Genomic DNA, 24,001 nt, shown 5'->3' with positions numbered 1-24,001 from the left:
CATGTTAATTCATGTTAGCATCATGCTAACTTTATGCTAATTCATGTTAGCATCATGCTATCTTCATGCTAATTTATGTTAGCATCATGCTAGCTTCATGCTAGCTTCATGTTAATTCATATTAGCATCATGCTAGCTTCATGTTAATTCATGTTAGCATCATGCTAGCTTCATGCTAATTCATGTTAGCATCATGCTAACTTCATGCTAATTCATGTTAGCATCATGTTAGCTTCATGCTAATTCATGTTAGCATCGTGCTAGCTTCATGCTAATTCATGTTAGCATCGTGCTAGCTTCATGCTAATTCATGTTAGCATCATGCTAGCTTCATGCTAATTCATGTTAGCATCATGCTAGCTTCATGCTAATTCATGTTAGCATCATGCTAGCTTCATGCTAACTTCATGCTAATTCATGTTAATTCATGTTAGCATCATGCTAGCTTCATGCTAATTCATGTTAGCATCATGCTAGCTTCATGCTAGCTTCATGTTAATTCATGTTAGCATCATGCTAACTTTATGCTAATTCATGTTAGCATCATGCTAGCTTCATGCTAATTCATGTTATCATCATGCTAGCTTCATGCTAATTCATGTTAGCATCATGCTAGCTTCATGCTAATTCATGTTAGCATCATGCTAGGTTCATGGTAGCTTCATGTTAATTTATATTAGCATCATGCTAGCTTCATGTTAATTCATGTTAGCATCATGCTAGCTTCATGCTAATTCATGTTAGCATCATGCTAACTTCATGCTAATTCATGTTAGCATCATGCTAGCTTCATGCTAATTCATGTTAGCATCGTGCTGGCTTCATGCTAATTCATGTTAGCATCATGCTAGCTTCATGCTAATTCATGTTGGCGTCATGCTAGCTTCATGCTAATTCATGTTGGCATCATGCTAGCTTCATGCTAACTTCATGCTAATTCATGTTAATTCATGTTAGCATCATGCTAGCTTCATGCTAATTCATGTTAGCATCCTGCTAGCTTCATGCTAATTCATGTTAGCATCATGCTAGCTTAATGCTAATTCATGTTAGCATCATGTTAGCTTAATGCTAATTCATGTTAGCATCATGCTAGCTTCATGCTAATTCATGTTAGCATCATGCTAACTTCATGTTAATCATGTTAGCTTCATGCTAGCTTCATGCTAATCATGTTAGCTTCATGCTAATTCATGTTAGCATCATGCTAGCTTCATGCTATTTCATGTTAGCATCATGCTAGCTTCATGCTAATCATGCTAACTTCATGCTAATCATGTTAGCTTCATGCTAGCTTCAGGCTAATCATGCTAGCTTCATGTTAAATCAGGCTAGCTTCATACTTAAACATACTAACAGCCAGATAGCCTACTAAACTAAACTTCTGTCAAACCGTTTTTAACGTTCAGGCCAGGCTTTGTCAAGCCAACATAAAGTTTGTCAACAAACTTTTCTATCTAGTTCTTCTTCTTCTTCTTCTTCTTCTGAGACTAAAATTTCTGCGGCTAACTCGTCCGACAGCTTTCAAGCTACATCCACAAAATTTTCCACGGACATTCTGACTGGTCTAAAGAAGTGTGCTATATCTTTTTGACGGGATCCGACTTACAGAATTCCTAAAACGGGACATCAAACTTCCGAAAAGTCCCATTTACTTAACATTGCGACAAACTTTGACAGGTCATAGCTCCGAGTGAGAAATGTGTAGAAACTTGTGGCTTACCATATTTAAGGAGGCTGACAGGCACTGTGAGAACATACCTCACATTGGGGTGTAAGTTTCACCCCTGGGGTGTAGGAGGCCCCCAAAATTCCCCATTGACTTATAACGGGGCAGGAAACACGCCCATATAAGGGAATAAAAACCTTCCAGATGGAATATCTTCGCTTTACAGTGTCATAGAGACATGGGGGTGGGCTCATTTTACTCAGGCATCCAATCAGTCTCTCTGGATCATCCCATAGCATTTAAGCCACGCCCCTAGCAACCATTTTTTGGCACCCTAGCAACATCTCCCATAGACTGCCATTATAAAATGCCCAGATGGATATCTTTGCAGCACAGTGTCACAGAGACATGGGGGTGGGTTCATTTTACTCAGGCATCCAATCAGTCTCTAAGGATTCTTATTGAGCTATTAAGCCACGCCCCTAGCAACCAAATATGAGCACCCTAGCAACATAATAAACAAAGCCTTATATCTCTGGATCCGAACATCATAGAGACATGGGGGTTGGGTCTTTTGGTCATGTTAGCTTCATGCTAGCTTCAAGCTAAGTCATACTAGCTTCATGCTAGTTTCATGCTAGCTTTATGCTAATTTCATAATAAATCTTGCTAACTTCATGCTTATTCATGTTAGCATCATGCTAGCTTCATGCTAATTCATGTTAGCATCATGCTAGCTTCAAGCTAATTCATGTTAACATCATGCTAGCTTAATGTTAATTCATGTTAGCATCATGCTAGCTTCATGCTAATTCATGTTAGCTTCATGCTAGCTTCATGCTAATTCATGTTAACATCATGCTAGCTTAATGCTAATTCATGTTAACATCATGCTAGCTTCATGCTAATTCATGTTAGCATCATGCTAGCTTCATGCTAATTCATGTTAGCATCATGCTGGCTTCATGCTAATTCATGTTAGCATCATGCTAGCTTCATGCTAATTCATGTTGGCCTCATGCTAGCTTCATGCTAATTCATGTTAGCATCATGCTAGCTTCATGCTAACTTCATGCTAATTCATGTTAGCATCATGCTAGCTTCATGCTAATTCATGTTAGCATCATGCTAGCTTCATGCTAATTCATGTTAGCATCATGCTAGCTTCATGCTAATTCATGTTAGCATCATGCTAGCTTCATGCTAATCATGTTAGCTTCATGCTAGCTTCATGCTAATTCATGTTAGCATCATGCTAGCTTCATGCTAATTCATGTTAGCATCATGCTAGCTTCATGCTAATTCATGTTAGCATCATGCTAGCTTCATGCTAACTTCATGCTAATTCATGTTAGCATCATGCTAGCTTCATGCTAATTCATGTTAGCATCATGCTAGCTTCATGCTAATTCATGTTAGCATCATGCTGGCTTCATGCTAATCATGCTAACTTGATGCTAGCTTCATGTTAATCATGTTAGCTTCATGCTAGCTTCATGCTAATTCATGTTAGCATCATGCTAGCTTCATGCTATTTCATGTTAGCATCATGTTAGCTTCATGCTAATTCATGTTAGCATCATGCTAGCTTCATGCTAATTCATGTTAGCATCATGCTAACTTCATGCTTATTCATGTTAGCATCATGCTAGCTTCATGCTAATTCATGTTAGCATCATGCTAATTCATGTTAGCATCATGCTAGCTTCATGTTAATTCATGTTAGCATCATGCTAACTTCATGCTAATTCATGTTAGCATCATGCTAGCTTCATGCTAATCATGCTAACTTCATGCTAGCTTCATGCTATTTCATGTTAACATCATGCTAGCTTCATGCTAATCATGCTAACTTGATGCTAGCTTCATGCTAATCATGTTAGCTTCATGCTAGCTTCAGGCTAATCATGCTAGCTTCATGCTAAATCAGGCTAGCTTTTTACTTAAACATACTAACAGCCAGATAGCCTACTAAACTAAACTTCTGTCAAACCGTTTTAAACGTACAGGCTACGCTTTGTCAAGCCAACATAAAGTTTGTCAACAAACTTTTCTATCTAGTTATTATTATTCTTCTTCTTCTTCTTCTTCTTCTTCTGAGACTAAAATTTCTGCGGCTAACTCGTCCGACAGCTTTCAAGCTACATCCACGAAATTTTCCACGGACATTCTGAAGGGTCTAAAGAAGTGTGCTATATCTTTTTGACAGGATCCGACTTACAGAATTCCTAAAACGGGATATAAAACTTCCGAAAAGTCCCATTTACTTAACATTGCGACAAACTTTGACAGGTCATAGCTCCGAGTGAGAAATTTGTAGAAACTTGTGGCTTACCATATTTAAGGAGGCTGACAGGCACTGTAAGAACATACCTCACATTGGGGTGTAAGTTTCACCCCTGGGGTGTAGGAGGCCCCCAAAATTCCCCATTGACTTATAACGGGGCAGGAAACACGCCCATATAAGGGAATAAAAACGTTCCAGATGGAATATCTTCGCTTTACAGTGTCATAGAGACATGGGGGTGGGCTCATTTTACTCAGGCATCCAATCAGTCTCTCTGGATCATCCCATAGCATTTAAGCCACGCCCCTAGCAACCATTTTTGGGCACCCTAGCAACATCTCCCATAGACTGCCATTATAAAATGCCCAGATGGATATCTTTGCAGCACAGTGTCACAGAGACATGGGGGTGGGCTCATTTTACTCAGGCATCCAATCAGTCTCTAAGGATTCTTATTGAGCTATTAAGCCACGCCCCTAGCAACCAAATATGAGCACCCTAGCAACATAATAAACAAAGCCTTATATCTCTGGATCCGAACATCATTGAGACATGGGGGTTGGGTCTTTTGGTCATGTTAGCTTCATGCTAGCTTCAAGCTAAGTCATACTAGCTTCATGCTAGTTTCATGCTAGCTTTATGCTAATTTCATAATAAATCTTGCTAACTTCATGCTTATTCATGTTAGCATCATGCTAGCTTCATGCTAATTCATGTTAGCATCATGCTAGCTTCATGCTAATTCATGTTAGCATCATGCTAGCTTAATGCTAATTCATATTAGCATCATGCTAGCTTAATGCTAATTCATATTAGCATCATGCTAGCTTCATGCTAATTCATGTTAACATCATGCTAGCTTCATGCTAATTCATGTTAGCATCATGCTAGCTTCATGTTAATTCATGTAAGCATCATGCTAGCTTCATGCTAATTCATGTTAGCATCATGCTAGCTTCATGTTAATTCATGTTAGCATCATGCTAGCTTCATGTTAATTCATGTTAGCATCATGCTAGCTTCATGCTAATTCATGTTAGCATCATGCTAGCTTCATGCTAATTCATGTTAGCATCATGCTAGCTTCATGCTAATTCATGTTAGCATCATGCTAGCTTCATGCTAACTTCTTGCTAATTCATGTTAGCATCATGCTAGCTTCATGCTAATTCATGTTAGCATCATGCTAGCTTCATGTTATTTCATGTTAGCTTCATGCTAATTCATGTTAGCTTCATGCTAATTCATGTTAGCATCATGCTAGCTTCATGCTAATTCATGTTAGCATCATGCTAGCTTCATGCTAATTCATGTTAGCATCATGCTAGCTTCATGCTAATTCATGTTAGCATCATGCTAGCTTCATGCTAATTCATGTTAGCATCATGCTAGCTTCATGTTAATTCATGTTAGCATCATGCTAGCTTCATGCTAATTCATGTTACCATCATGCTAGCTTCATGCTAATTCATGTTAGCATCATGCTAGCTTCATGCTAATTCATGTTAGCATCATGCTAGCTTCATGCTAACTTCATGCTAATTCATGTTAGCATCATGTTAGCTTCATGCTAATCATGCTAACTTGATGCTAGCTTCATGCTAATCATGTTAGCTTCATGCTAGCTTCATGCTAATCATGTTAGCTTCATGCTAGCTTCAGGCTAATCATGCTAACTTTATGTTAAATCAGGCTAGCTTCATACTTAAACATACTAACAGCCAGATAGCCTACTAAACTAAACTTCTGTCAAACCGTTTTTAACGTTCAGGCCAGGCTTTGTCAAGCCAACATAAAGTTTGTCAACAAACTTTTCTATCTAGTTGTATATGATGACTCTGTACCTGTGGATATGGTGAGATGAGAAACATTTTTAAGTAATGCTTAAAAAAAACTCATGACGCTGTCCAACTGCTGAAACGTGCAGAGAGTCGTTCAAAAACCTTTTCTTACAGTACATACTTGTAAATTATTTTTGATGATATTGGATAGCCATACATTTAAAGCAATTAAAAGCCATGCTACTTCCATGACTAAAAGGTTTTAATAAAAAAAATAACAATTTTAATACAAGTGAAAAACAACACAATTATTTAACATTAATTTTAAACTGGAGATCTTCTTCCTCCGCTTAGTTTTTCAGTTTACGAAATCCGTCATCTAAATAGGGATTAGACATGGCGCCAGCGCAACTGGCTTTTAAAGGGGTTGAGAGCTGAGACTCTCATTGGTTTATTGCATGTTACGCCCAAAATACTCCCATTACTCATTAAAAACAATAGGACCAACCCTTTTCGACCATGTGCTTGGCGCACAAACCATTTTTCCCGTCGCTAAATTAGTAAAAGTGGATTCGGACACGCCCATTTAGACGTTGCGCTGTGCGCTTTAGACAATGCGCTTAGATCGTTAAAATGGGGCCCATCATGTTAGTTGAATAGGATGATAAGAAATGCATTTAAAAAACAGAATCTAATAGGTTATGTCACTACAGTCTTTCACATACCTGTTTTTTGCAGCGTCCAGCTGCTCCTGTAGGGAGGCCTTGTGTTGTTCCAGAACGTCTTTGAGCGGAACCGTATTATGTTCTGCGTGTTCCCCACAGGTGCACTCCTCACACATCGCAGTCTCACATGCTGGACAGTAGAACTCCATTACCTGAGAGCAAAATTTGTTTGACTATGATGATAATTATTATTTATGTTTCGCAGCTCCCGGTCCAACTTACTGAATATGCAAACAAACTCTCTGGAAAATCTTTTTTTAGTTGTGTTAATAATTACCAAGGGCCAACAAATGTTAATACCTCATACCGCATTAATCTAGTTAAAATGTGTGGCACACTAACTTTGGTTATACGTTTATATGTCACATTATGCTAACTTGCTTGGAAAATCATTCCTGTTTATTTGCTGTAAACAATGAAAAGAATGACATATGGGAGGTTTGCAGTTGTTTTTGGAGGAAAATATTTTTTATATAATGTGATCTTATGCTGAAGTTGAAGTACTGGCTTATGTGTGAATGTTGTATTGTGGTGCAAGTCTTACATTGCCTCCATGATTGGGACAGGATAGTGGCTGCCCAGTGGCCACTCCATTGATAGTCTCTGTGCAGTCCTCACCGAGGTTAGTGTCTGGGCTTCTCTTTAACACCTCCATCAGGTTGGTGATGAAGAAGTTGTTCTGGAGTGCCGCCACACCCTTCTCAGGGAGGATGGAGGTCTGACGGCAAACAGGGCAGGACAGTGTCAAACTGTGTGCGGGGATGTAGTTCTGTAGACACCTGGTAGGAGGAATGATTGGGTTACTAAAAGATTGACCTCTGTGGCAGTAACTGGATGCAGAGCAACAGTAAAATCAGGAGTGCTTACTCTCACTGGAGTATATTTAACGTCATTAATAAATAAAACATAACATTAACATTATTGTTAATTTCAATAAAACAGAAAAACATCAAATGCAAAAATACCAGAGGCTGGAATAGTGGCAAATCACATACAGTACTGTACCCTAAATGTTTAGCTATATTTTGGTCCAAAAGCATTTCTTTGTGGATGTAGAGAGAGATTAGAGAAAGAAATTAAAATCCACAAAGTATTGCTCTCTCTCTCTCAAGTAAAAAGTATGCCATATACTTCTATCCCTGCTTGACAACAAATAAATACATGTGCCATTAATAATCTAAGTAATAATCTAAGTTTCAAGGAGGAAGTACCTTTCACAGAAGGTGTGGAGGCAGGGGAGGACTTTGGGATTGTTGTAGCGATCCAGACAGATGCTGCAAATCAGGAACTGTTTGTCAATCTGACATACCACGGGGCTAGGGAGGGTTGAAGCTTCAGCGGCCATCCTAATACTCGACCAAACACCTCCCACACTCTTTCATCTAGGACCCTGTCGAGAGGAGTCGAAGAGTTATTAGAGTTAAAATACTATAAAGCTAAATCAACTTAAATCAACATCAACTCCTTATGATGGATGTGGTCATCTTTGTTTATAGGTAACTTTGTACAAAAAGTGAAAAAGATAAAATAAGTTAAGATTAGCTGCCTACACAAAGAAAGCTTTCACAGATTGAAATAAGGTGGGTTTGGATGATGTGGAAAGTCATGTTTATTAAAAAAAATCAACCTTTTGTTCAGAAGGTACTGTATGTCACAAGTAAATATAATTTATATTTTAGTTTGGAGACATTAAAGGGGACTTTTCCATGTTTAAGTGCTACTATATAATTGGGTCCCAGTGCTTCTATCAACCTAGAAAATGTGAAAAAGATCAACCCAGTAACTTAGTTATGGTAAATCATTATCTGCAAGCATGTGAAAAAAAAAGGTCATTAGTCAATAGTTTTTTTTCTTGTTCGTGTTACATTACATGGAAATGTATATCAAGCGTGCAGCACAAGCCCCGAAAAGTGAAGCCAAAACATCACCCCCCAGTGACTGTATTATAGATCATAAACCCCGCCTCCCCCATGTTATTCAATGGAACTTGAGACCAACTAAATTTAATTACACTTCAAATTTCTTTTTTCCGAAGCTGGTTTCTGTCATTTATTGTAGTTTTATCACGTTGATGTAAATTCAAGTGTTTGTTTTTAAAATAAATTTGTTAGTTAGTTATTTTATGCTATAAAAACGGTGGTGTGACGTCATGATTGACATCTGTGATATCATGTGATATGCGCATTCTGCAAGAACGAGGGCGGGGCCTTGCTTTCATGGCTTTACTTCTTGCTCACTACTGCACAGGACTGGTCCCGAAATCGCTACTGCGCAGACTCAAGACCCAAGATGTCAGCGCCAGATTGGGACACTGGCAGCTTCTCTTCTCTTTTCTTTTTTTTATATTTTAGTTTTTATTGGAACGACATTTCGGACAATTTCACTACATCAGTTTTTGACATTTGTCATTTTTACAGCATTTAAAAAGTTCTTCATGACAAAGATCGATCAATATATTTCTTTAAATTATAATCCAATTGTAGCAAAAACTATTTACAAAGAAACGGGATATAAATTTATATAAAACACAAAACATATGTTCTATAGCAAAAAAACATTTGGTTCAATAGGGGTTAAACTCTATCCATTCAGACCAAAACTGAACCAACTGTAAACCACAAAGTCTCCAACAATTTGAGTTGCCTAGAAATTTTTTTGTTTTTGTTTTGGAGTAATGAAAAACCGAGTCGTTTTTTTCCAGCAGAATTCTCTCCGATAGGAAGAACCAGAAATTGTAATTCACATATATTTTCCAGTCCTCAGTAGAGATGGGGATACCACTTTCTTTCTCCCATCTCTCCTTGATGTACAGAGTCCTTGCATGTCCTTCAGAGCTCTATATAGTTTAGTAATAGTCTTTAACATTGGTTCAGCCTTATAAGCTGAACAGAAAATTTTAACTAGAGCACCCTTATTTGGGTCTTCATCAGTCCCCTTTTTAATTTTCTGACAGAAATGTTTTCAGAGCTGAAGGTATCTGAAAAAATCCTTGGAGTCTAAATTGAGTTTTTCTTTTAGGAAATTAAAATCCAATAATTGTCCTTAATCGAACAATAAGCAGTGATTCCTTTCTTAGCACATAGTTTTGATTACATTTTTTATCTGCAATGACCGCTTGAATAGGGATCTCGTCAAACCGGCCACTTTCTATGTCCTTCCATCTTGCTTTGTATTCTGAATTGCACCAGCAGACAATAAATCTCAACTTTGCTGCCCGGAAGTATTTTTGTAAACATGGAAAGGCGACCCCTCCTTTATCTTTAGCTGTAAGGTTTTAAATTTTAACTTTGGCTTCTTGCCTTGCCATATGAATCTGGAAAACAATTTCCCACTAACTCTGAGAACTGTTTTTTAGGTAAGGAATCCGGTAAAGACTGGAACAGAAATAGCAATCTCGGTAGTATATTTTGCTTAATCCTAGAAGTTAAACATTTTTAATTTTAAAAAGTTTATTGTTTTATTTTAAAAGTTTTTTATTAATATGGCCATAATTAAGCATTTCTAAATTGTTCGTATCCTTGGGAATATTTAATCCTAAATATTTAATATATGTATGATCACATTTTAAAGAATACATTTTATTAATTTCGTTTGGGGGATTATTATGTGTTTTAGAATATTTTAGAATAAAGGTTTGTAATGTTTCAAACAGCTCAACTAACAATTCAGTTGGGTCCTTCAGGTAAACTAATATGTTGTTGGCAAAAAAAGCTATTTTATGTTCGTCGTCTCTGAAGCTAATACCTTTAATTTTTTAGTTTTCCCTGATCCACTGCCCCAGAGGTTCAATAAACAATGCGAAGAGCATAGGGAATAGAGTACATCCCTGTCTAGTGCCCCTCTACAATGTAATGGTCTTCGACAGGTTACCGTTTATTTTAATTCTAGCATTTGGAAAAGAATATATTCTCTCATGAAAGTTGAATTTAGTAAGAATAGTCTTGAGAAAAAGCCAATTGACCGAAGCATCTTCACTTTTTTACCAATGGAAGAGAGCGAACCGGCATCGTCTATCTTTTTTTACAGTCTATGGTATGTATATGATGTATTGTGTATAGTTAAAATGTAATAAAAAGAATTTAAAAAGTTGACACATTCTATAGTCACATGACAAACTGTTATTCCACAAACCCTTGGAAAAACATAATAAGCATGTCAGTGTTCTCTGATGCACCATAAGGACTAGCATGTAGGCTAAGCTCATGTCATGTCATATTTAATTATTTTTGTAGGTTGCTCCCTTTTAACACTAATAAACATTTGAAGTATATCAAAACCTAAAAGTTGTACTAAAACCAAAATGTGTACCAATTCTCATCATAGGACAACTTTGATTAACTTTTTTGATCCACTTCAAATGTTGACTAGGATACATCTTACAAATAAAGGCACAATGGTTTGGTGAACATTTTAGATCTGACAATTTAGTTCTGAAGCTATTAGCAGTACTATCATCCTTTCATCAGATTTGCAGATGGTCGAAGAGCAGTGATCAACGGCACTGAGGCATTTGTAGAACAGAAACCCTTGCTGTAAATAATTCATTAGGCCTTTAAAAGCTTTTCTTACATTGCACAAAATGCAAAAAGCTGACCAGAATTTCAAGGCCAGATGTGCTGAGCAGCACCGAACGATTCATCTGCAAATCACTGACCACAGAGTGCTCTGTACAAGTCAAGCTCTAAAACAGGCATTTAGACAATGTCTAAAAACAGACTGCTATGGTGTGGTATCTGTAAGCTTATAAAGGGAAAATTGAAGGTGTTATCTGCATTGGATGTAGCTGAAGGTAACAATTTTGGATTGACATGCATACTGTGTGCATAAAGCTATGTACGCCTACAGTTGAGAAAAGAAATAAAAATTGTATCTTGAACTTATGACATTTGCCTGGAATTGCTTGCACTAATCAAGTCCACTAGGTGGCAAAACTCATAGTTGTCCCTTTGTTTTCTGTGAACAATAAAAGATTTAAAGGGGACATTTCACAAAACTTTTTTAAGATGTCAAATAAATCTTTGGTGTCCCCAGAGTACGTATGTGAAGTTTTAGCTCAAAATTCCATATAATTTATTATAACATGTTAAAATTGCCACTTTGAAGGTGTGAGCAACAATGTGCCGTTTTTGGGTGTGTCCTTAAATGCAAATGAGCTGATCTCTGCACTAAATGGCAGTGCCGTGGTTGGATATGGCAGATTAAGGGGCGATATTATCCCCTTCTGACATCACAGGGGGAGCCAAATTTCAATTACCTATTTTTTCACATGCTTGTATAGAGAAAGTTACTGGGTTGATCTTTTTCACATTTTCTAGGTTGATAGAAGCACTGGGGACCTAATCATAGCACTTAAGCATATACAAGGATAAACATTATCATTACATGTGCTTCCTGGGAAACAAACCGTACAACTTAAAATCAGCTGACCGTTGGCTAGTGGAACTAAGGCAGGCATTAAAGATCTCATAGGCAAAAAAATCAACACACTGCCATCTGAGATTAAGATATTACATGGTTCGCATGGCATATTTAGTGCAGATTATCTTGCAATGTAGGCCATGTCAAAACTCTGTAGATCAGTGAGATGCACAGAAGCAGGACACAGCCAAATTGTTATATTGTATAGCCATCAAATCCATCCACCCCTCATTCTCATGGAAAAGAGCTTCACTAAGAATACATCACCAGCAACAAAGAGAAATGTAACAAGGTCAGGATATCTGAACCAGAGCAAAAAAGAAATGTCTGTTCACATATGATACCTTTCTGAATTAAAACATCTACCTGCATGTAAAGATTAAAGCGTTAAATTTCACATTGTACACACTCAAGATGCCACATGTGTTACGTGTCAAAATGATTTTGTCTTCAAAACAGTGCTCATGGTGTAAGATGCTGATAGTGAGATCTCTGTCTGGCTCATGTGTACAAAGAAAGAACACCTGAACATAACATGAAATGAATAGTACATCAGGTATGGACTCACAATACAGTACAACAGGTATTTAGATATGTCCACAAATTATAATTTTAAAGGCGGAGTGCACAATGTTTGAAAAACGCTTTGGAAAAGGGTGTTGGGCCGATTACCAAAACACACTTGCAGCCAATCAGCAGTAAGGGCCGTGTCTACTAACCGACATCCTTACCGGGGTTGCGTATGTGTGGGGCAGGTCTATCAAAAGAAGGTCCAGATTCTATTGGGGTAGGGGCGTGTATGTTTAGGTGATTTCAAATATCAACATTGGCTTTCAAACATTGTGCACTCCGCCTTTAAGCCTAAATATTTATCTAGCTCAAAAAGAAAATAAAACTTCTTTTGCATGACATCAGTTATGAACCTGACTAGGGCTGAAAGATATACACTCACCTAAAGGATTATTAGGAACACCATACTAATACTGTGTTTGACCCCATTTCACCTTCAGAACTGCCTTAATTCTATGTGGCATTGATTCAACAAGGTGCTGAAAGCATTCTTTAGAAATGTTGGCCCATTTTGAGAGGACAGCATCTTGCAGTTGATGGAGATTTGTGGGATCCACATCCAGGGCACAAAGCTCCCGTTCCACCACATCCCAAAGATGCTCTATTCGGTTGAGATTAGGTGACTGTGGGGGCCATTTTAGTACAGTGAACTCATTGTCATGTTCAAGAAACCAATTTGAAATGATTCGAGCTTTGTCACATGGTGCATTATCCTGCTGGAAGTAGCCATCCGAGGATGGTTACATGGTGGTCATAAAGGGATGGGCATGGTCAGAAACAATGCTCAGGTAGGCCGCGGCATTTAAACGATGCCCAATTGGCACTAAGTGGCCTACAGTGTGCCAAGAAACCATCCCCTACACCATTACACCACCACCAGCCTGCACAGGGGTAACAATGCAGGATGGATCCATGTTCTCATTCTGTTTACGCCAAATTCTGAATCTACCATCTGAATGTCTCAACAGAAATTGAGACTCATCAGACCAGGCAACATTTTTCCAGTCTGTCCAATTTTGGTGAGCTCGTGCAAATTGTAGCCTCTTTTACCTATTTGTAGTGGAGATGAGTGGTACCCCGTGGGGCCTTCTGCTGTTGTAGCCCGTCCGCCTCAAGGTTGTGCATGTTGTGGCTTCACAAATGCTTTGCTGCATACCTCGGTTGTATCGAGTGGTATTTTCTGTCAAAGCTCTTCTATCGGCCAATTCTCCTCTGACCTCTAGCATCAACAAGGCATTTTTGCCCACAGGACTGCCGCATACTGGATGTTTTTCACTTTTCACACCATTTTTTGTAAACCATAGAAATGTTTGTGCGTGAAAATCCCAGTAACTGAGCAGATTGTGAAATACTCAGACCGGCCTGTCTGGCACAAACAACCATGCCACACTCAAAATTCTGACATTCAGTTTGGACTTCAGGAGATTGTCTTGACCAGACCCCTAAATGCATTGAAGCAACTGCCATGTGATTGGTTGATTAGATAATCGCAGTAATGAGAAATTGAACAGGTGTTCCTAATAATCCTTTAGGTGAGTGTATCTATGTATAATCAAAGTTTTAGTTTGATGCAAACAGCATTGAGACAGAATCTTCCAAAAAAGACTGTGAAACATATATGCTTTTTACGTTTTTAGTTATTAAATATATTCTAAACTAAATAATAAACTGAAGCATTATCGTATTGCATATCACATTATTTAATTAACAAGTTGTCGCGTATAACATTTTTCTTCAATGCCGTGCAGCCCTAAACCTGACACATCACTTGCTGGATAGATCTATTTTTTCCAAGCATATGCTTAAAAAACCCATCCTCTTTGTTTTCAGCTTGCCGTCCCCCTCTAGGTCTGTTACATAATATAAGACATCTGGTCCACAGTGTCTCTATGACATCAGAGTGCACGACACAAATGAAATGTTCTTATTAAAATTAAAAAGTATTCAATGTAGTACATATTAGATAGCATAAAATATATTCACTGTTATGTTACACTGAACATCAAAAGTTACAATTCTTGCTATAATGCATTTAGTTTTTAGCCATCCTTTAACTTACATCAAGTGCAATCTTGTATATCATCCATCCAGATGTGCAAACTAATCTGATTAGCAATAATGCAGCACTGTCACTTGCATGAAAATAAAAAATCCCACTACTGACAATTACCATAAGCAATCACTGAGCATATCAGAACAAACTGTACTGATACCTACCATCAAGCTATTCTCAAAACACCATCAGACAAAGCACAGAAGATTTTTGAGCACTGTTTAACCATTAAAGAGATAATAATGGATCGTAACATGCTGGTGAAGGATAACTGGATCGGTCAGAGCTATGGGTATACTCACTTTTTCAAGGTCTTCAGTAAAGCCACACCATTTTTTCGCTTTCAACAACATTCATCAGCTGGCAATGTAAACACTCACTGTCTCTCCCACTCTTATAATATTATGTCTCCTATCAGCAACTCTCCAAATGCAAAGTCACTACAGCACCCTCTGCAAAGCATTGTGGGATTGTGATGTAATTCCTGACTGTTTTGTAGAGAAGATGATGGTGAGGGGGATGAAGGCTGACACGGCCCATGTGGGTCAGTTTCTTAGCCAATGGAACATTAGGAGAGAGAGAGACAGAGGGAGAGAGAGAGAGAGAGAGAGAGAGAGAGCAAACAAGCAAGCCAATCAGACACATGCTTCTGTCTGCACACATCATCAGTGCTGACTCACTGTAGGGCAGGGCATAAAAACTTGATCAATATGAATATAGTTAGTAATAGCGAGCTCTAGCAAAGAATATATAAAAATGTTAACAGATGTTGTTAAAATTATATAAAGGGTTATTGTGTGCAGGAACAGCATCCACACAAGAGGAAATTACACAGCAAAATCACCAGTGTTAAATCAACACTGCTGGTGTATATAATGGGGACCACCAGGTCTGGTGTTACTCATATAAACACCAGCAGTGTACATTTAACACTGATGATTTGCTGTGTAGTAAAGCATGAGGCAAAAGCTTGGCTTCTGATCGCAATCACATTCTGAACATCTGTGATTCTCTTGTACATTTGCATCATAAACCAGTTGTAATTCTACACCACATCATAGATAGATATATTGGTTAGGAAAGTACAGTATACCTGTAGTGTCATGAATTGTATCACGGAATGATTTTGGCACTTGTGTAAATCTATGCTGACATGCCCCACCCCTTGTGTAATTTAATTATGCTTTCTATTCTATCGGCCTATGCTGCAGATGAAATAAGAAATGAAACTGACTTCATATTCTCGATCTGAAAAGCAGCCTGGATGACAGCACTGTCCAGATGGATTTCTCAAGGCTAGCAGTCTAATGTTTGTTCACAAGCAAGCAAGGCACAGTGTTAAAATAAATAAAAGCAAATATGACCCACCTTTAAATCATACTATACACCGATCAGCTGCCTGATATTGTGTAGGTCCCCTTTTTGCCACCAAAACAGCCCTGACCCGCCGAGGCATGGACTCCACCATACCTTTCTATCAGAACCAGCATTCACTTTTTCAGCAATTTCAGCGGCCGTAGCTCGTCTGTTGAATCGGACCACACAGGTCAGCCTTTGTTCCCCATGTGCATCGCCCACAAGAGCTGCAGTTTTGGAGATGCTCTGACCATCTGGTCATCTAGCAATCGCAATTTGGCCCTTATCAAAGTCGCTCAGATCCTCACACATGCCCATTTTTCCTGTTTCTAACACATAAAAACTTTAAGGACAAGTGTAGGTGTATTTTACAAGCACTTACAAAATGCATATAAACAGCAAAATCTTTCTGATGTATTTATTTACAGACATTTAAGTAATTGCATAACGATAAAACATAAAAAAAAACAATACACTATAGCATTAGTAAAACAGTTAGTAGGAGTGCCAAAACACATTCATGTGTGCACCAACACCAGAACTTTTCACACTATAATTATTGGGTTTACTTACTATTCCAAAGACAAATCCTAGTTTTTTTCATAATGCAGCTAGCAAAGCTTCACTGCCAAGCATCCAGTCCAGTTCAGCTTTGTTATGCCGTTATACACAAATAGTCCAGCCCAACACAGTTCTTTTCAAAGAACTAAGGTCAGCATTTTTATATATGACCTGACTTGGCAACAGTCCCTGCGTGTTGGCCTAACTCAACCAGATTGATGACTAAAAAGACTGACCACATCAAACAAACAACAAAAACACAAACAAACATTAATCATGGCAGACTATAATTGGAAAATGATGCTACATGTTTGTTTCTTTGGCTGTTATCCACATATAGGACACAAAACACTAAAAGGCCTTTTAAACAGGATGTTTTCAATGATGTAAAATTTAGATCTACCACTTTGCTGCTTCCTCTCAGTATAAATCACAGTATGCTGCTAGACAGGAAGATGCAAGTTTAATGAAAGCTTTTTGTAACCAGGCAACAGCCTTGCCTTAGAATGCAAAATAACCACAATTACAATGAAGTATCACACATAAGTGTCCAGTATCATGCATTTTTTCCACAACCTGACATAAACTCTTAACTCAGTTTTCCAAGTGCATCCGCACAGGAATGACGACTTGCGGTACCACACCTTAACTTTGACTGTACCTCACTTGGGGAACAACCTACCTAACTCAACCCGAGCAGCAGTCTTTAGCTTCATCTTTTTGGTCAACACTTGACCCACTAATACTTGCACTTACAGATTCCTATTCCTAATTAAATGTAAACAAGGATGTGAAATCCACAAGAATTGATGCCAAATACACTGAACGGTTTCTGTTAGTCAGTCGAACCACATACACAAACAAACATTTTAGACAATCCACCTGTTTCATGACGTAAATTTGGGTGCTGCCATCTTTGTGCTTTCTTGTTTATCACTTCTGGTGAGCCACTAAAGCTAATGGTAGTCTATAGCGAAGGACACAAATGTGCTGTTTGGCAGGCTGTTTGATGTTTATTATGAAATCCAAAATGACTGACATCAGGCTTGTGCACAATTCAGAATTTCAGAATTGGCCTCCATTCAATTTATGAATTGGAATTTGAATTGAATTGACTCCGCCCTACAGGAAGTTGAAGTTGAATTTGAATTGGAATGACAGGAAGTGGAATTAAATTCATGGCAATTCAAAGAAATCCCACAGTCACACAAGAGAAAGAATCTCACATACATTCAGTGTTGGGAAAGTTACTTTGGAAAATTGTTTGGCAATAATTTTAAATACTTGGTTAAAGTAAAACATTCTGGGAAATGAAGTCATGTTCCATCGTGTTCCACAAAATTACATATCTGACATATACTGAAAGCTTAATTTTTTAACACTTCACTTACTGTACAATATGTATATGAATTTCTTTGAATTTTTTCCTTTAATTCAAATTCGAATTGTAATTCTAGATCCTGTTTTTGACATCAATTCAAATTCAATTCAAATTCAAGAATTGAATTGCAATTAACACTTTCGCCGCCATTGACGAGATATCTCGTCAATCAAGAGAAAACGCTTCCCCGCCAATGACGAGATTTTCCGTCTTTCCGCAATACCGGAAGTCTCGCACAGGAAGGGAAATACGTCACATCACTTACTTCCATGTTCGAGAAAAGGGTGGATACAGTAAGCATTACGATTAGCTAATGAACAAAAAAGATTACAGGCACATACAGACATCCACACATTAAAATGTGTCATCATACATTCAAGGCCTATATCAGGTTTTTGACTGCCCCATTGAGAACTGTAAAATTGGATTGTTTGTGTATATAACATATTGGAAAAACAAACAGAAGAGTATGATTATGCAGGAATACTGAATATTATCGAGTTTCTAGCAAGCTTCAATTACAAAAATATTGAAACTAAAAGCGTGAAAATTACTTGAGGGCTTATCACACTGGGCTTAACCCTGGGTTAAGGACCGTTTCACACTTGTAATTTAGAAGAGGGGTTATCCCTTAAATGAACCCCACATTGCGGTGCCAAACGCATGCAGTGTGAAACGAAGCAGGGTTAGAATGTTATAACCCCAATCAAACACAGCTGAAGCAGCTAATCGAAGTGTTCAGGGTTGTTTGATAATTACAGACAGGTGTGTAGGAGCAGGGTTGGACACACCTGACAGTGTGAAATGTCAGATTATGAATACCCAAGGTTATCTTTTAACCTCTGGTTAAGTATGAACAGTGTAAAACCCATGATTCCGTTAACCCGAGAAGTTTAATCTTTTAAAAATTTTGAAAAACACTTTGGAAAAGGGAGTCGGGCCGACTACCAAAACAACACTTGTATCCAATCAGCAGTAAGGGGCATGTCTATTAACCGACATCATTGCCTGGGTTGCGTATGTGTGGGGTGAGTCTATCAAAAGAAGGTCCAGATTCTATTGGAGTAGGGGTGTGTTTGTTTAGGTGATATATATCAAAACTGAAACCCTACTTGGCGGCAAAAAATGTATAATAGTTCATAAATGTATTCAGGAAATGAATTTGTTAGTTAAGTGCAAGGTTTTAATGTAAAAAAGTTATTTAAGATAAGGTTAAGAAAAGATTTACTTACTGTTACTAAATAATAAAAAGATAGAAAAGCAGTGTTTATATTAAATAATAAACGTTTAAACAGTACAATTACAGAAATATTGTGTTTTTTATGTTAAAATAGGTCTGGGCCCCTCTGAGATGTCAACCTCAGAAATGGCCCCAAGCCAGTTGAGTTTGAGACCCTTGCTTTAAACAAAAACTAGGAAGATTACCATGGTACAGTCAGTGATTTAAAAATAAATTTATAGTAATTTATAGTGTTAATGAATTAGTGAGTCCACAAATTGCTTGGGTATGCAAAGCATTCGCAGCTTATATGGACAGCAGGTCCCTTTACTAGGCTATGTATTCGTTTCAGAAAAGACAATGCAGTAAATGAAAGAAGCATTAAATGAGGCAAGATCAAGATAATTTTAGTCTAAATCATAATCTAATCTATTTCATAAGTCATAATAGTCTCAAATCTTGGGAAGTCATTTAACCCTGTGGTGACAATGTGGCAAAATCCATAACACAGACTCACATGGTTGCTTGACAGTGTCCCTCCCCCATTACAAATCATCTCATCAGGGCCTTACCACAGACTCTACCAGGCCACGTTGGACAACCAAAACTCACGACAAACCACACAACCATTGTAAAACAAAGTAAAATATAGAGTATTTCAGCATCATAAAAGAGTCGTGTCAGCATCATCAATACTTGTAATAAGGCTAACAAAAATCCTATTTATTTAAGTAGTGACAGTCAGGAAGATGATACTACAGCACTGAACAAAGGAATAACCATAAAAATAATATTGTCATCAACAACATCATTGATTATTTCTTTGACCTCATCACCACCAGGACAATGGAGAGATGTTTGTGCACTGAATTGTCACCTTAAGGGAACATTTCCTTTATGCTGAATGCATGATTTTAATAAAACCACGTTTTGTGTTTTTATTATATAACAAAAAAGAGACAATAAAAAACAACAGAGAATCCTGCAATAAAACAAAGTTTTAGGAAAACAAAATGCCACTTTTAGTGTACTTCCAAAGTGAGATCAAATGCAAGTAGCCTCAAACACACATTTATTTAACTATTACCCACAAGAAAAAAACTAGTAGTGTGCAGTCAAATGTGTCCCCATTCAAATCATTATACACTGGAGAGCATTTTTGCATACAGGCAGAAGTGCAGCACGTCAGACACGGAGCAAAAGATAAAACATAATTTCTTTGTGTATCTTGTGCTAAACCATTTAAAACTTGATCATATATAGTCACCATCCACTGGTGTTGAATAGAGAAGAGCAGAATGGTTGTAGCAATTCTGTAATGACTGAATTAAAATGTATGAAAAATCATGTCTTGTAGTGACACTAAAAATATAATGACCCACAATTTCCTGTATGCAAACCAGGACACTTAGACATTATTGCGCAGCAGCCTATCTGCTGTGTGTGTGTGTGAGGTTTACATCCCAAGATGTCCAAATGATGTCTGTGAGCAACATTTCTTAACTGTCAGTGTAAGTTCAACCAAACAGTACTGCACAATGTCAGTTCATCTGATGTGTTCAGATTGACTGACAGCTTAAATATGGTGCAGTGTTACAGAAAGCTGTCATTATAAGTATGCGTGTATGTGGCAGCATCTTTAAATATATACAATGACTATGATGGTGGTATTTAGAGGTGCAATCTTTGAGTGATTTACATGCAACAGGCAATACGGTTGCAATCTGTTGAAAACGGTTGAAAAGATTAGCTTTTGAGAATACATAGACACACACATTTTCTCATATCAGACTGGCATAGTTTCCTTGAATAGGCGTCAGTGCACAGTCTGCAAGTGAAGATAAACTCCTTCCAGACAGGCAGGAAGGGCACAGGGCTGTCAAGTTACAATGAAGTAGCCACAAAAAAGAAAAGTATAGTATAAATATAATAATGTATTCTAATGGCCATATATTACGACGACAATATGATCATATTACCATAATTATGTGGTTATTGTACTATTCCTCGTTGCTATTCGTGTCTGACTGCTTAAAAAGAAACGAGATGTAAATATTTTACAATTTCTGAAAATGTTTCAGTACATGTAAACTTCAGATTATTTAAACCTCTGAAAGGACATTTACTGAGTTCAGTAACATGTACAATAATGTCAAAAATAATATAACTGCAATAAAGTCATTCCTACTTATAATCCACATGATTTGATAGCATAAGCCCCAATGAAACTCCATTAGATGATATTGAATGTAACATTTGAAAAAGTTTGTAACATTAGGCCACCCAGCACAACGAGCACGTATTTGAAAAAGCAAAATGGCAACATATTAAAACTTATTGCTGACAGGATGAGGTGATTTAGAAAAAAATTCTTTCCCACAAATTTAGAGCACAACTTTGGAAACTCGTGAAGATGCCGACACAAACGCTTACTGTGTTTAATAACTAAACCCCAATGACTCAGTCGTCCAAAACAAAGTTGCTAAACCTGTTGCATGCAGCAGAATCCACCAGCAATCTAAAATATTACAGCTATTCTCTCACTATAACCACAAAGCAACACATCATTAGGAAAATATCTTCTGCTTTCTCACATTGACTATAATTATAAATACTCACGTGATCTCCATGATTATTCTCCCGCGCAAGGCGATGACGAATCCCAACAAATATAACGGTCAGATTCTCACGGATCACTCATTCTTTCCTAATGAAACGTGAGTTGATGTTCACAACAAACTCTCAGTGCAGTCTTCAGTAGCTGTCAAATGGAGCCTCATAAAGTGACCAATCAGAATGTTTCACTGAATGTTGGGGCGGAGTTACGCGCTGTGCGATCAAAGTGCTGCGTTGTGAGGGCGGATACATCAGGACTGGTTTGAGGCATTTGGGTGAACTGAATTACTGAACTGAAGGGATGAGAATATTTTATATATATATATTATAGATATATATTTGTAGAGAGAACAATATACTGACACGATTAATTATTAAATGACTTGTTAAGATTATGTGTGAGATTTAAGGATAATTAGACATTGACTTTGTAACCATATCAATTTACTGAAGTTTAACAAGCAAATGCTCATATATAGATAGGACACACATCTTACTCTAACAAAAAAAACCCTCTAACAATCAAAGTTAAGAGGATTTATTTAAGAACCCGCCAATTTAATAGCTATGAAATCAGTAATCGCATCTGTGTCAATGTTTTTCCATAAGATAAACACCGATTGTACTGCTGAAAGAAGTTTTATCACCCACTAGTGGCAAATTCTTTTATTACACAAAGAAATATTTCATTTAAGTACAAATGGGTACATTTCAGTACAAAAGACATACAAAATACTTAAAACCTATTCTGATAAGCTTTTAAGAACGAAATAATATAGAGTATTTTGTCTCACAACTCATTAATTACTTAATGTAATGTATGTGTAGTCCCAAATCTATACTTATTGATCTGGATTGCATTACATTCTCTAGAGTACTGAGGGTCAGTAGGTAAAAGGAGAATTTTTATTTCATTAATCAAGTTTATAGTTTTCAGTTATGATAATAAACGTTTTTTTTACCGTATCTTTCATTATAAATCAACTAAATATGAAATATTAACTGATTCTTAAAGCGAATGTGATATAACAATGTTATCAAAATTTTTATTTGTTTAGTAAATGCAAATAGCTATACAAGTTACACTAAGTGCTATATTTATTGAAATTATTAAATGGATGCTGCATTATTGGGAGAATAAAAGGCCTCCCTACACTGACTCCTTACCGTACCCAATAAATACTTTTATTATTAATAAACACAAGATAGGCACTTTATTTCCACTTTTCAAACATTTTACTTTATTTTTATTGAAAATAAATGCCTTTTCAATGTGATTTGTGATAGGAAGGGAGAAGAGTGACGTGTGTAAAAGGCAGATTTAAACCAAAAACACTTCATCAAAAGCCAGTTCTACGAGCCATACGCTCTACTGTTTTTCCCCACTGAGGCCATTGATTCCTTTGTGTCTTTTTAAGGGTCTGACGAGACATAGGTGGACAGAGCTAGTGTAAATAGCATTTGCCAACAAGGGATATTATTTGCACACATATCTATGATTTGCACATATAAATAGACACTGCGATATTGTTACTTATAAATAGCTGCCATCCTGATTTATGGTTTCTGTGGGAAATTATTTAATTCTACACCAGCAAAGCAATCTAGAAAAGCATCAATAAATGGTTCACAACATTCAAAATAAATATCATTTGTACACTTAAATCTTACATTTTAAATCTTAAAATCTAATCTGCCTTAAATATTTTTTTGTTGAATCAACTGAAGATTTAAAAGTCATTTCAACTTAATATTATTTATCTTGAGTTGCTACAACTTACAAAATACAGTTGAAAAAAAAAATCAACTTCATTTTACAAGTTATAACAACTTATCTGTAAGTATAACAACTCACCTCTAGTCAAGATAAATAATAGTTGAAATGACTTGTAAATCTGAGTTGTTTCAACAAAAATATTTTAGGCAACAAATTTTTTTTACAGTGTAATGTCTCCATTTTAATTTACATATATGTATCAAATTGCTAGTGAATAAATACAAGAAGTTAGGGCAAATAAAGCTCATGTTGTTGTAAAACAGCCCACACAAATAAGGCAATATATATAGTAATTGTTCCTGCATTAAAGGGATAGTTCACACCAAAATGAAAATGTTGTCATCACTTACTCACATTTACTTAAACATTTCCTTGTTTTGATAAACACAAAGGAAGATATTCTGAGGACTGCCTGCAACCACAATGACCAGAGGCCCCATTGACATCCATAGTATTCTTTTCCCCTACAATGGGGCCTCTGATTGGTTTGGTTACACACATTCCTCAAAATACCCTCCCCCGTGTCAACCAGAACAAAGAAATTTGTACAGGTTTGTTGTAACCACATAAGAAGTGAGAAAATTATGA

At 37.0% G+C, this 24,001-nt stretch overlaps 1 protein-coding gene across 2 annotated transcripts in view; it reads right to left on the bottom strand.

Moving 5' to 3' along the window:
• The window catches only part of trim2a (tripartite motif containing 2a), a 75,197-nt gene extending 53,401 nt beyond the window's left edge, over nucleotides 1-21,796 (bottom strand). The window contains exons 1-4 of one of the 2 annotated variants that reach the window (XM_055205355.2): nucleotides 21,640-21,796; nucleotides 7,674-7,852; nucleotides 7,007-7,241; nucleotides 6,463-6,614 (exon numbers count right to left, since the gene is read on the bottom strand). In XM_055205355.2, the coding sequence (XP_055061330.2) occupies nucleotides 6,463-6,614; nucleotides 7,007-7,241; nucleotides 7,674-7,807 (521 nt within the window). In that variant the 5' untranslated portion in view covers nucleotides 7,808-7,852; nucleotides 21,640-21,796. Of the gene's footprint in view, nucleotides 1-6,462; nucleotides 6,615-7,006; nucleotides 7,242-7,673; nucleotides 7,853-14,805; nucleotides 15,014-21,639 lie in introns of those variants that run through there. The other variant, XM_055205354.2, reaches the window with a different exon arrangement.
• Between the last annotated feature and the right edge of the window lie 2,205 nt (nucleotides 21,797-24,001).

This window comes from Misgurnus anguillicaudatus, chromosome 3 (genome assembly GCF_027580225.2).
Source record: "Misgurnus anguillicaudatus chromosome 3, ASM2758022v2, whole genome shotgun sequence".
NCBI classification, from domain to species: domain Eukaryota; kingdom Metazoa; phylum Chordata; class Actinopteri; order Cypriniformes; family Cobitidae; genus Misgurnus; species Misgurnus anguillicaudatus.
The sequence above is the reverse complement of the archived record's forward strand: the minus strand, read 5'-3'. Positions and strand labels throughout refer to the sequence as shown.